General features: G+C 40.0%; 1 protein-coding gene across 1 annotated transcript; it reads right to left on the minus strand.

The window, feature by feature from the left end:
- Window positions 1-799: 799 nt before the first annotated feature.
- LOC110796505 (uncharacterized) lies at window positions 800-2356 on the minus strand. Its single transcript, XM_022001569.2, has one exon. The coding sequence runs from the start codon at window positions 2354-2356 to the stop codon at window positions 800-802; it is 1557 nt and encodes a 518-aa protein (XP_021857261.2).
- Window positions 2357-12235: the final 9879 nt, after the last annotated feature.

Consider the following 12235-nt stretch of genomic DNA (forward strand, 5'->3'; position numbering starts at 1 on the left):
GCTTCATACCGTATTTCCTCAATATGTCGAAGGATTGTCGTAGGTGTTCCACGTGGTCGTCCGCCTTCCTTGATTTTACTAGCATGTCGTCGATGTAGACCTCCATTGTGTCTCCAAGTTGGTCTTTGAACATCTTGTTGACCAATCGTTGGTACGTCGCACCTGCATTTTTAAGACCAAAAGGCATGACTTTATAACAATAAATTCCTCTATCTGTTACAAAAGATGTTTTCTCCTGGTCGTCTGGGTGCATAAGGATCTGGTTATATCCTGAATACGCATCCATAAATGTGAGTAGCTCGTGTCTGGCTGTGGCGTCGACCAAGGCGTCGATGTGCGGCAGGGGGAACCGATCTTTGGGGCATGCTTTGTTGATGTCTGTGAAGTCGATGCAGACTCTCCATTTTTCGTTTTTCTTGCTGACGACGACGACATTCGCTAACCAATCTGGATACTTGACTTCCCTGACTTTCCCGGAATCTATCAATTTTTGAACTTCTTCGTCTATGATTTTATTCCTTTCAGGCGCAAACTTTCGACGTTTCTGTTTTACTGGCTTAAAGTTGGGGTCGACATTGAGTTTGTGGGTGATGACGTCCGGGCTGATTCCTGTCATATCTTCGTGCGACCAGGCGAACCAGTCCGAATTTTCTCTTAGGAATGACACTATCTGACTCTTGATGTTGTCAGGTAGCGACGCTCCGACCCTTACGACTCGGTCTGGCTTTGTCTGGTCTAATATTACCTCGTCGATCTGCTGGTCGTCGGGCTCGTCTACCGTCGACCCTGGCTGTAATTGCTAGATAGATGACTTTGATGGTTTCAGCGCTGTTTCGTAGCATTTCTTCGCTTCTCTTTGTTGTCCTTTGATTTCCATGACCCCCCATTTGGTTGGAAACTTGATTGACTGGTGGTATGTTGATGGCACTGCTTTCATTTTGTGGATCCAAGGTCGTCCTAGGATGACGTTGTATGTTGATGAGCAGTCGACGACGTTGAACTTGGTCATCACATTAACACCTTCTGCGTACGTGGGCAGAGATATCTCCCCTACTGTCCGAAGCGATTCTCCACTGAAACCTACTAAGACCGTCGACCTTCTGACTATATTCTTTTCTTCAAGTCCCATTTCCTGTAGAGCCTCTAAGAACAGTACGTTTGCTGAACTGCCGTTGTCAATCAATATCCTTTTGATTAGAGCGTTGCCTATTGGGAGCGATATGACTAGCCCGTCGTGATGTTCCTGTTGTGCGTTGGTTGAATCTGAGTCGTCGAAGGTGATTGACATTGCTGCTAATGATTTTTCGAGTGCCATTTCGTCTTCGGTCTGCCCCTCTTTGACGGCTTCAGATTCGCCCCTGTTGATTTTTTTAGCTGCAGAAGAAGTTAGTCCACAGATATCTAAACCACCAGAGATAACATTTACCACTTTTTCGAACATAGGCGGGGCCGGTCGGTCGCCGCCTGATGGTGGGCTGGGATGGGTGTTGCTGTCTTTGTTGTACGTCTCCTTCCCTTTGTCGCTCAGCAGTTCCTTCAGGTGTCCCCTTTTTAACAGATATGCTACCTCCTTTTTGAGGGAGATGCATTCCTCGGTTGTGTGGCCGTTGTCGCGGTGTAAGTCGCACCACTTGCTCATGTCCTTCATGGAATCTGGTCTGTCGCTCTTCTTAGGCCATCTGACGGTACCACCTACACTTTGAAGGGCGTTCACCACGCCTCCGATGTCGACGTTGAAGCCATACTCGGAGATGGGGGGATAAACGACTCGTTCATTCCTGTAAACATTGTTAGTATCATCATATTGATTGACATTTTGTACTTGGTTCTGGCGGTTGTACGGCTGGTGTCTCCAGTTGTTGTTCCTTGGGGTGTACGACCTCCTGTCGCTGCTGCCCCCTGCTGGTCGCTGAGAAGCCATTCGTGTAATCTCGTCGTCTTCAATCCGCATCTGGGCAGTGGCTCTCGATCTGACCTCCTCGAAGGTTGCACAGGGATATTTGGTTATTTCCCTGTACAGCTCCGAGTTGGGGATGAGACCTCTCTTGAATGTTTCGATGGCTGTCCTGACATCACAGATTTTTATACTAATTTTCTCACAATTAAAACGGTTAAAATAATCGCGTACCGACTCGGTAGGTCCTTGGACCAACCGATAGAGGTCACTTGTCTGTTTCTCCAACTGGCGACTATTGGCGAATTGCTGGTAGAAGGCGTTGATGAGGTCGGACAGGCAGTAGATGGATCCAGGTGTTATGTTCATGAGCCACTCCAGAGCCACTCCGTCGAGGGTTCCTCCGAATGATTTGCACATGACGGGCTCGACCAGGTCGTAGGGGATGCCGATCTGCCACATTCGCTGCTTGTAGACGTTGACGTGTCTGTATGGATCAGACGTTCCGTCGTACAGGGTGGTCCAAGTAGGGAGTCGGAGCTGGTGTGGGGCCGTCACCCTGGCGATCGCTTCACAGAACGGCGACGCTGCATATCCATCGGTCGGTTCGGTTTCCACGGGCGTGGGTGCCCCTGGCTGAAGGAAATAATGCCCTTGGTCCAAGTATGCATTCTATGTTAAGTCTAATAAGTGCGGTTCAGTATTAATTAACAAGTTAATAATTCAGTGAGATCAAGTGAGCTGAATGCCTAGCTAGAGGCCGCTTCAATTCAAGTGGAATTAATGATATTAATCCACAGCTTACTCTTGACTGAACCCGTAGGGTCACACAAATAGTACGTAAACGGATCAAGTATTTAATGGCATTAAATACTCCATCTATGGATATTCGGAATCGACGGATCTTGGTTTCAGTGGGAGCTGAGATCGTCACAGGCAAGAAATGAATGCTCCGGAAACGATGATATTGCCGGAAACGGAAATATGGATCGTATCGGAAATATAAATATTATCCAAGTCGTAGATGTTGCCGGAAACGGAAACATGGTACGTATCGGAAAATATTATCGGAAATGGAAATATTGCCGGAATCGGAAATATTGCCGGAAACGGAAATATTGTCAGAATCGGAAATATTATCGGAATCGGAAAAATTATCAATCCACTAAGTATCCTATCGGATTGTTTGTGTATTTTTCTAAAGATCAATGTAACGAAATTAAAGAGCAAATACAAGAGTAATATGAATGCTTAATATCTTGAAAGTGTGAGTGCTTTTGTTAACGTCTCCTTTGCTTGTCACCGTCTTCTTCTTTTATACGCTAGTCAGCTCACTTAGTTGGTTGGGAGAATCCCTAAAAGATAGGGGTTATCCGTTGTCCATGATCTTCTCCTCCTTTCAACCACTTCCGTGATCTTCTCATCATCTCTTGGACCTTTTCTTCCCTTATGACGGCGCTGTGGATCTTGGGCTTTGGGCCTGGTTCTTGCCCTATTCCTGTTTGTCCCAATCATCGACGTCGTTGGTCCTATGTCGCCTATCTGCTGTCGCTTATCCTTCGTTGTCCGACGTCGCGTCTGACATGTCCTCTTTACTCGACCTCGACCTGTGACACGATCAAACCTAGTTGACACGACATGATCAAACGTCGGAGCGGTTAAGTCGTTAGTCCAAAAAGTGGGATAACAGGACTTAGACTTGTAAAATTTGAGACTACAATTCATGTGGTATATATAGTTTGGGAAGACACCTGAAAAAGAAATTATTGAGTAGGAAGTTTTATACGCTCTATGGATACCTAATGCTTAAGGATAAAACTTTGTAGAAGGTGATACGCCCCAAGTTTTATTGGACTTATTATTGGTCTGAGTTAATTGCGATTGCTCCGCCTATGGAGGATAACCTTCAGATTTTGTTAGGCTTTACCAGACTTAAGGAGCCTCATGGACGTGAAGTATAGCCTTATGAATTCGGTTTGTTCATGAAACAGGCAATCTGGATATGTAAACTGGAGTACAACTTTCAATATCTGTCAGATTTACCACAAATCTGTAATCTGAGAGCCTTATGGGCTTTTATTTTCTTTATTTTTATGAATGGGCTCCCACTGGTAATGGATAAATAAAACAGTTGACCTTGAACGACTTTTAGAGGCTCATGGAAGTCAAGGATCCATGGTATTTTCATCCCTGGCATGACTTAAGGTTGTTGTCAGGTAAAGTTGCATCTGGTGCCATACATGTTCGTAGACTACATTATTTCTTTATTCAATCTTCTTTTGATAAATTTATTGGTTTATCCATTCTAGGAAAGGTCTGAAGGCATATGGACATGTGGTCCAAATAATTAAGTTTGGATGACGAGCCACCATGAAGAGTTGCTTGTGAGTTGATGAGATTTTTTAAGGTTAGTGCTCAAAGAAATTGTGCGGCCCATTACTCATCATTCTTAGCCTTTATCAGCGTTCATCCCATCTTACCATTAACTCGGAATAATCTCATTGCGGTGGTTTGCTTCCCCAAATATTCTCGGGTTAGAACTTTTTTTCATGTTAAACCATTTCCCAATCTAGCCAAACAGTCACCAACTAGGGATTATGTTTATTTTGACCTGAAAGTAGTCATCCGTCACTTGAGAGTAATTTGAGGACGCATGGAACTTTTCCTTTTCTCTTTTAAGATATCAACAACTGTCCAAAGTCTTCTTTCTAACATAATGTGAGTTAGATGTAGGGGTTAGGCTTGACCGCTTGATTGGATTTGGTGTCATTTATGTCTTAGAGATTATTAGGCTCAAGATGAATCTTTCCTCTAATATTCATGATATTAATTACAACAACAACAACAACAACAACAACAACAACAACAACAAAGCCTTAGTCCCAAAATGATTTGGGGATTCATGATATTAATTAATATGGAAAACTTGGTATATACGATAGAAACTACAACTTTGGTGCATGGAGAAGCACCTACACAAGCGAGTGTACACTCTTGTGTTTGAAATTGCAATAAGGATTGAATAAGTACAAAAAATCAGATAGGTGGAGATAAAGGCCCATGAATTTTTTTTGACAAGAAAACAGCATTTAATAAGCAGGTGTTATTTGTAATGGAGAAAGACTGGTAGCATTAGTTGTGGTGCAATAGCAGAGGAGTAATCACTGTGAAGTGTGAGGAACATGAATACCACATCAAATGAGTACACAAGCTCATAATTTTGAGGGAAGGAAGATTTCTAGTACTATTTCCAGATGGAAGGAACAGGAGTTCAATTTCTTTTCTCATTAGTATGGTTTTACCATGATTCTGCTTGACACAACCTGTCCACTTTCCATAAAGCCCCACCATCAGCAGGATTAACATTAGGTTGATCTTGTCATCGTTTTTCTTGTTGTTGCATTTTAACAGAATAAATATGACAAATATCTGTGACCTCTAACACTCTTGTTTACCCACCAGATGGCAAATTTCAAGCGAAAATGTATTATAACCAGTAAGTTTTACCTGACCAACGATAAATCTAACATATGAGTTCCAGTGGTTAAACGTTGGATGAAATAGATACTCTTGAATGTGCTTTTAGTATTGAGTGTCATTTGTGTACATGTTGTATTGCGTAAAAGTGCAAAGCATGAAGCTATAAGTTTTTCCGTTTTGCTTGCAGAAGTTCTAATCAAGGGGATATTGTGTTTGGTTAGAGAGGACAAATTGGCCGACCAAGTGTCAGATATGTTTCAATGGAAAACGGGAAAAGAAGAAAATATTCTGCACGCCTGTCGAAAGGATTCACTTTCTCCTACTCCACTGTTTCATATAGACCTTACTTTGAAGGGTAAAGAAGTGGTTCTGGACTCTGGACCTTGAAGATGTCACTTGAGGTATTGGTTGGCAGGCAGCATGCAGTGTTCGTGATTTTATAGAATGCTTTGTTTACTGCATGCCAGAGCCAAGAAAATCCTGCCAGCTGTGGTGGATTATGATCTTGTATTATTTCAGTTATGGCATACAGAAAGATTGATTATTTCTTGTCCCAATCTGTTGATCTTTACATAAATGGTTGACTTCTGCCTATTAAAAGAGGAAATTATTGAGAAATAAATGATGGTTGATTGATATTTTCCCTTAATTCTCATGTGTTCTGTCCTTGGCAGAAGAACATTAACGATAAGTCGATAACTGTTTTCCTAAATAAGCAATGATGATGGCTAATTGAATGGCAGTTGATCAGTCCAAGAAATCTGGTTTCCATTCATCCATTGTACATGGTAAATCTTATCTATTTTGGCTGTGATGCCATTTTTTCTTCTTAATATCCAATTTATATATCTGTAGTGTAACGCTTTGGCTGGCAATTGGTTTATAATACTTATATAATGCAACATCTGTATTTCCAGCCTTGTAATTACTAAAGTAAACTTCATCTACCAAAAAGTATATCTAGTCATCTTGGAAATTTTGCACTCTTGAATTGTGGCTGGTTCCTAACTTGGAAAGTTGGTTGGCTGCAAGAGTGCAACTACACTCTTTTGCTTTTAGCTTATTAATGGCATGACTGCTTTTGTTACTGGGGGCACTAAAGGAATCAGGTTTCTCCCTGTCCCCTTTTCTTTTTTGTTTGTGTATCATTGTGAGAACTTGCTAATGTGATTCATGCATTAACAGTTATTATCAATGCATTTTGTACTCCCCTAATTTATAGTGATTGTCCTACTTCCCATTTCAGTCTGCTTCAAATGGATTTTTCTAAATTTTCATAATCACTCTATACATCTAGTGCACCTGATTCACTGAAAACCATGATTAGTAATTTTCTTTTCACTTAGTCTTTGTGGGAAGGCAACCTGGATGGCTGGACGAACTCCATAAAACAAAAAAGTGTTTGTTTTGGGGAACAATTTTGTTGTTATCCTAATTTTCTATGGGATTTTTTGTTAGAAAAAGAAAGTGCATCTCCCACTAATTTAAGTTCTGATCGACTACAGAAATTATTGCATCTAACCGTTAAAACAAAGGGTAAAATAGATGCAAAATTGGAAGTCTAGCAGGATTTTGGATGATATTTATACTGTCCTCATTTTGCAGTGTCAGTGGCTGTCTCGTCTTTGATTTGATTGTTTGCAATAGCTAAATGGAATCCCACCATTTACCACTTTCATTAAGGTGACTGATTGGACTCTATGAGATAATCACAAATCAAAACCAACTACCTGAATTGTCCCGTCTTCTTTTGTCAAATTGTCGTATATCGTGCCCCTTAGTAAATTCATTACTTTCCCGTTATAGTAACAGTTTATTATTGCTTTTATCGGGAAAAAAGAGAACATTCTAACCTTTCCCAGAAAAATGGTATTTCGATAGTGAAGAGGACTAAACAAGCTGGAAAATTTCGCAAGATTTTAATAATCAATGTATGTATATTCATAGTTATTAACTTTTATATGTTATTTTATATAACAAGTTATTATTTGAAAGTGTTTCCGTACATAATAGCTGGTGGAGCAGAATTTGGAAATGTAACAGGCATATTTTTATGGATATATAAATGCATGTTTTATTTTTGTTTTCCTCTATTCTCATCCTGCAGTCATTTGATTGTGGAAGAACTAGCAAGCTTTGGGGCAAGGGTTCATACATGTTCTAGAAATGAGAGTGAACTTGAAGCATGCAAACGCAACTGGGAGATAAAAGGCTTTCAAGTGAATTGTTCTGTTTGTGATGTAACATCTCGATCCCAGAGACAGAAGCTGATGGAGATTGTCTCCTCCAAGTTCAATGGGAAGCTCAATATCTTGGTTACCAACATAATTGTTTCTTGCTTTCACTAAATTACTTTTATGTTGTTTTGGTTAAATTTATAAAGGTGAACTATGCCGGGACTGGCATAGTTAAGCCAACAGAGGAGTTCAAAAGCTGAAGACTATGAAACTATAATGGCCACCAACCTTGAATCGAATTTTCATTTATGCCAACTTGCTCATCCATTCCTCAAAGCATCTGGGTTTGGCGACATCATCTTCATATCTTCTGTTGCAGGCGTTGTGGCTCTCAATGTTGGCTCTGTTTATGGCACAACAAAAGGTACTAATCAAAATTTGGCAAATTATTTATTCTAATTTCTTAAACTCGTTGAAATAGCAATTTTTTTTTATACATCAAAATTTAGTGTAGAAAACGGGGTAGCAAAGGCAACTGATCATCATTTTTGCAAATGATACTTGTATCCATTCCTTACACAGGACTTATTTGAGCGTGAAATATCTTTTTTTTGTATCTTGTTGGCAGGAGCATTGAACCAACTAGCAAAGAATTTGGCATGTGAATGGGCAAAGGATAATATCAGGACTAATTCTGTTGCACCATGGTTCATCCTGACCCCTCTTACTGACCTAGTAACAGCATAATATGATATCTATTTATTGCTCAAAATGTTGTAGTGTTTCTCTGATAGCTCTCCCGTCTTAACTGTGATATGGGGTTGGTCACATACTCGCATATATAATATATTTGTGCATAGAGGTTGTTTTGTAACGTTTGTTGGATCTTATCCATAGCTAATTATATTGGACGAACACCCAGAGGATTCTTGATAGTTGTTAGATGCAATTGAACTAATAACTTTGTGAGCTTCTTTGTTTAGGAATTTCTTAATACTAGTAGTCTTTATGGGATAAAATCTTAACTCAGAAATTCAGTAACAAATTAGAATAGTTGTAGATATTACTCTGTGTGTCCTAAGATAATTTAAAATAGCCCGAGGGCACAGAGATTAAGTATGGAGACTTTTGAGTTATACGTTATCGTCGTTAACTTAGCTCTGCGACAAAGATTTTCCTATTGTTCATACTAAGTTGTGATTGGTGGCAGATTCTTAGTGACGAAGAAACTTTGGAAGGAATTTAAGGAAGAACTCCTCTTGGAAGAATAGGAAAGCCGGAAGAGGTGTCGTCGTTGGTGGCATTTCTATGCATGCCTGCAGCTTCTTACATTATTGGACAGACCATATGTGTAGATGGAGGTTACACTGTCAATGGCTTCATTCCCAACATTATGTAATAAAGTTATGGTAATGGTAGCCTCTCTCACATTTGTCTGGTTTCTCTAAGAATCAATTGTGTTACATTATTGGTGTGGTCCTTACTGAAAGGACATGACAGTGATTGTACAATTCATAATACTCCGTACTATAATTATTAAGAAATATCAGTGTGTTCAATTTTCAAATTAATTGCGCATACCATTCACTTAATATCCAAATAGTTTTTTTTACAAAAATAATAAGGAAGAAGATTGTATTAGAACATGAACAGAGGACTTAATGGTATGTCCTTGTTCAAACCCAGAGAAGCTCCTATAGCCACAAAAGCCTTATCATCAACTGGCGCTGCAGAAGATAACTTGCTCTGTTTATAACAGATGTACCCTATTGAGTTTTGAAAAAATTCATGTATAAAGTATCTCCTTTGAACCAAGCTAGTTTACACGTAAGGGAAAATAGAGTATTGTCTTATGTTAATTGTCAAAGTTATGCATGGGAAAGTGTGAAAAAGCATCTGTTGCATCATCTATATGAATGAAGGAGGTAGCATATAGGAGTATACATATATTTTTTCTGAGGTGCTGGTAACTTAGTAGTGTATTGGGGATTGTTGAAAGATCAAATTTTGAAATTATTTGTTTTGCAGTAGAAGAAAGGTGATTATGTTAAACGCTAGTAGCAGCTGCAGAAATAAACGATGGTCTCTTACTGGCATGACTGCTCTTGTTACTGGGGGCACTAAAGGAATCGGGTTTTTACTCTTCTCTCTTTTCCTTCATGCTTATATTACTTGCTATAAACTTGCTGAGTTGCTGATGTTATTCACACATGTTCAAGTTAGTATCATACTAAAAATGATCATGCTGGCGGTCATCAATCGTCACTGTTTTAGCCCATCTGACAAGCCGTTATTTATGGTGGTAGTGCAAATCTATGAATTGATGTGATGTTGTCATGAAATTTCTTACAAAATTACTTTATACTCATTATCATTATGGCCAGTTATAATCGTCTACCAAACCAGTTGTTAATTTTACTTCCATAACAGATCATTATTTGAACGTTGTATTTTATCAATATATACTTTCCTAATGGAGCAGGATTTTCAGACACGTAACAGCAGATTCTTCATTGATATAGCTGTAGTAGCAGTAGTTGATTTCTCTTTTGCTCATTTCAATTGCAGATACGCAGTTGTAGAAGAACTAGCTGGATTAGGGGCAAGGGTTCATACATGTGCTAGGAACGAGTCTGAACTCCAAGCTTGCAAACGCAATTGGGAGTCGAAAGGCTTTCAAGTGAGTTGTTCCGTTTGTGATGTAACATCTCAAGCCCAGAGAAAAAAACTGATGGAAATTGTCTCCTCGGAATTCAATGGCAAGCTTAATGTCCTGGTTAGTGTATATTCTTAGCTCCCATTTTGTTATGTTATAAAGAGTAAATGGATACATGGATGGACCCCTTTGATGGCACTCAGAGTAGATCAATTCTCTTAAAATGGCTGGGTTTCGAGACTATGCCTGTGACCAACCTCTACTTGAAATTAAATATGCTGGTTTTTGATAAATCTATGTAGGTGAACAATGTTGGAACATACATAAAGAAGCCAACAACAGAGTACACAGGTGAAGATTATGCAAGTGTAATGGGAGCCAACCTTGAATCAACTTACAATTTATGCCAACTTGGCCACCCTCTTCTCAAGGCATCTGGTTTTGGCAGCATCATCTTCATGTCTTCTATTTCTGGCGTTGTGGCTGTTGATGTTGGATCACTTTACGGCGTTTCAAAGGGTATGCATTCAACTTCATTATCTCATCATATGCAATGATAAAGAAACAGATAATCCCAAAACGTAATTGGCCTCCTAGCAATTGATGAAAGGCAAAAGCTAATGCAACTGATTATGAAAGTTTTATATGATTCTTGTGTATTCATTGTTTCCATTTAGTTCTATGGGAGTGTAAAGTAATAATATCTGGTTGGTATGTTTTATCTGTGTTGGCAGGAGCAATGAACCAACTAGCAAAGAACTTGGCATGTGAGTGGGCAAAGGATAATATCAGGACCAACTCTGTTGCACCATGGTTCATCCGGACCCCTCTTATTGAACCGGTAACAGCATAACATGATATCTATTTATTGCTCAAAATGTCAGTGTTTGCCTGATATGTTTGTGCATAGAGGTTGTTTTGTAACTTTTGCTGGATCTTATCCAAAGCTATTTACATGCTCACATTACAAGTCCTCATCCTCGTTTCTTTGTGTGATGACAGGCCCTTGGTTGAAGAAAATAATGCCCTTGGTCCAAGTATGCATTCTATGTTAAGTCTAATAAATGCGGTTCAGTATTAATTAACAAGTTAATAATTCAGTGAGATCAAGTGAGCTGAATGCCTAGCTAGAGGCCGCTTCAGTTCAAGTGGAATTAATGATATTAATCCACAGCTTACTCTTGACTGAACCCGTAGGGTCACACAAATAGTACGTAAACGGATCAAGTATTTAATGGCATTAAATACTCTATCTATGGATATTCGGAATCGACGGATCTTGGTTTCAGTGGGAGCTGAGATCGTCACAAGCAAGAAATGAATACTCCGGAAACGATGATATTGCCGGAAACGGAAATATGGATCGGATCGGAAATATAAATATTATCCAAGTCGTAGATGTTGCTGGAAACGGAAACATGGTACGTATCGGAAAATATTATCGGAAATGGAAATATTGCCGGAAACGGAAATATTGTCAGAATCGGAAATATTATCGGAATCGGAAAATAATTCCGGAAACGGAAATATTAAATATTTGTTCGAAACGGAAATTAATTCCGGAATCGGAAATATTAAATATTGTTCGCATCGGAAATGAATTCCGGAACCGGGAATTTAATCGGAAGCGTATCGTACGAATAAGCATCGGACGAGGCCTGCCGGACGAAGGCCCAGCACGAAACCAGGCCATCGCCCAGCAAGCCAAGCGCGCCACACGAACAGCCAAGGCCACGCCAGGCCCAGCGCAAGGCCAGGCCATAGCAGCGCGCGCAGCAATGGGCTGCGAGCTGTGCTACTGCTCGCGTGGGCTTGCGGCTCGCGTGGGCCGAGCGGCCGTGTGGGCTGTGCGCGGGCATGGCCTGCACGCTCGTGGGTCATGCTCGTGTAGAGTTTGTGTTCACATACGAAACCTAAATTGTGTAGGATTTTTTTGATGATTAAATTCCTAATCCTAAAAGGATAAAATTAATTAATTAGAGTCCTACTAGGATTCTAGTTTAACTAATTAGTATCCTAATAGGATTC

This window comes from Spinacia oleracea, chromosome 6 (genome assembly GCF_020520425.1).
Source record: "Spinacia oleracea cultivar Varoflay chromosome 6, BTI_SOV_V1, whole genome shotgun sequence".
NCBI classification, from domain to species: domain Eukaryota; kingdom Viridiplantae; phylum Streptophyta; class Magnoliopsida; order Caryophyllales; family Amaranthaceae; genus Spinacia; species Spinacia oleracea.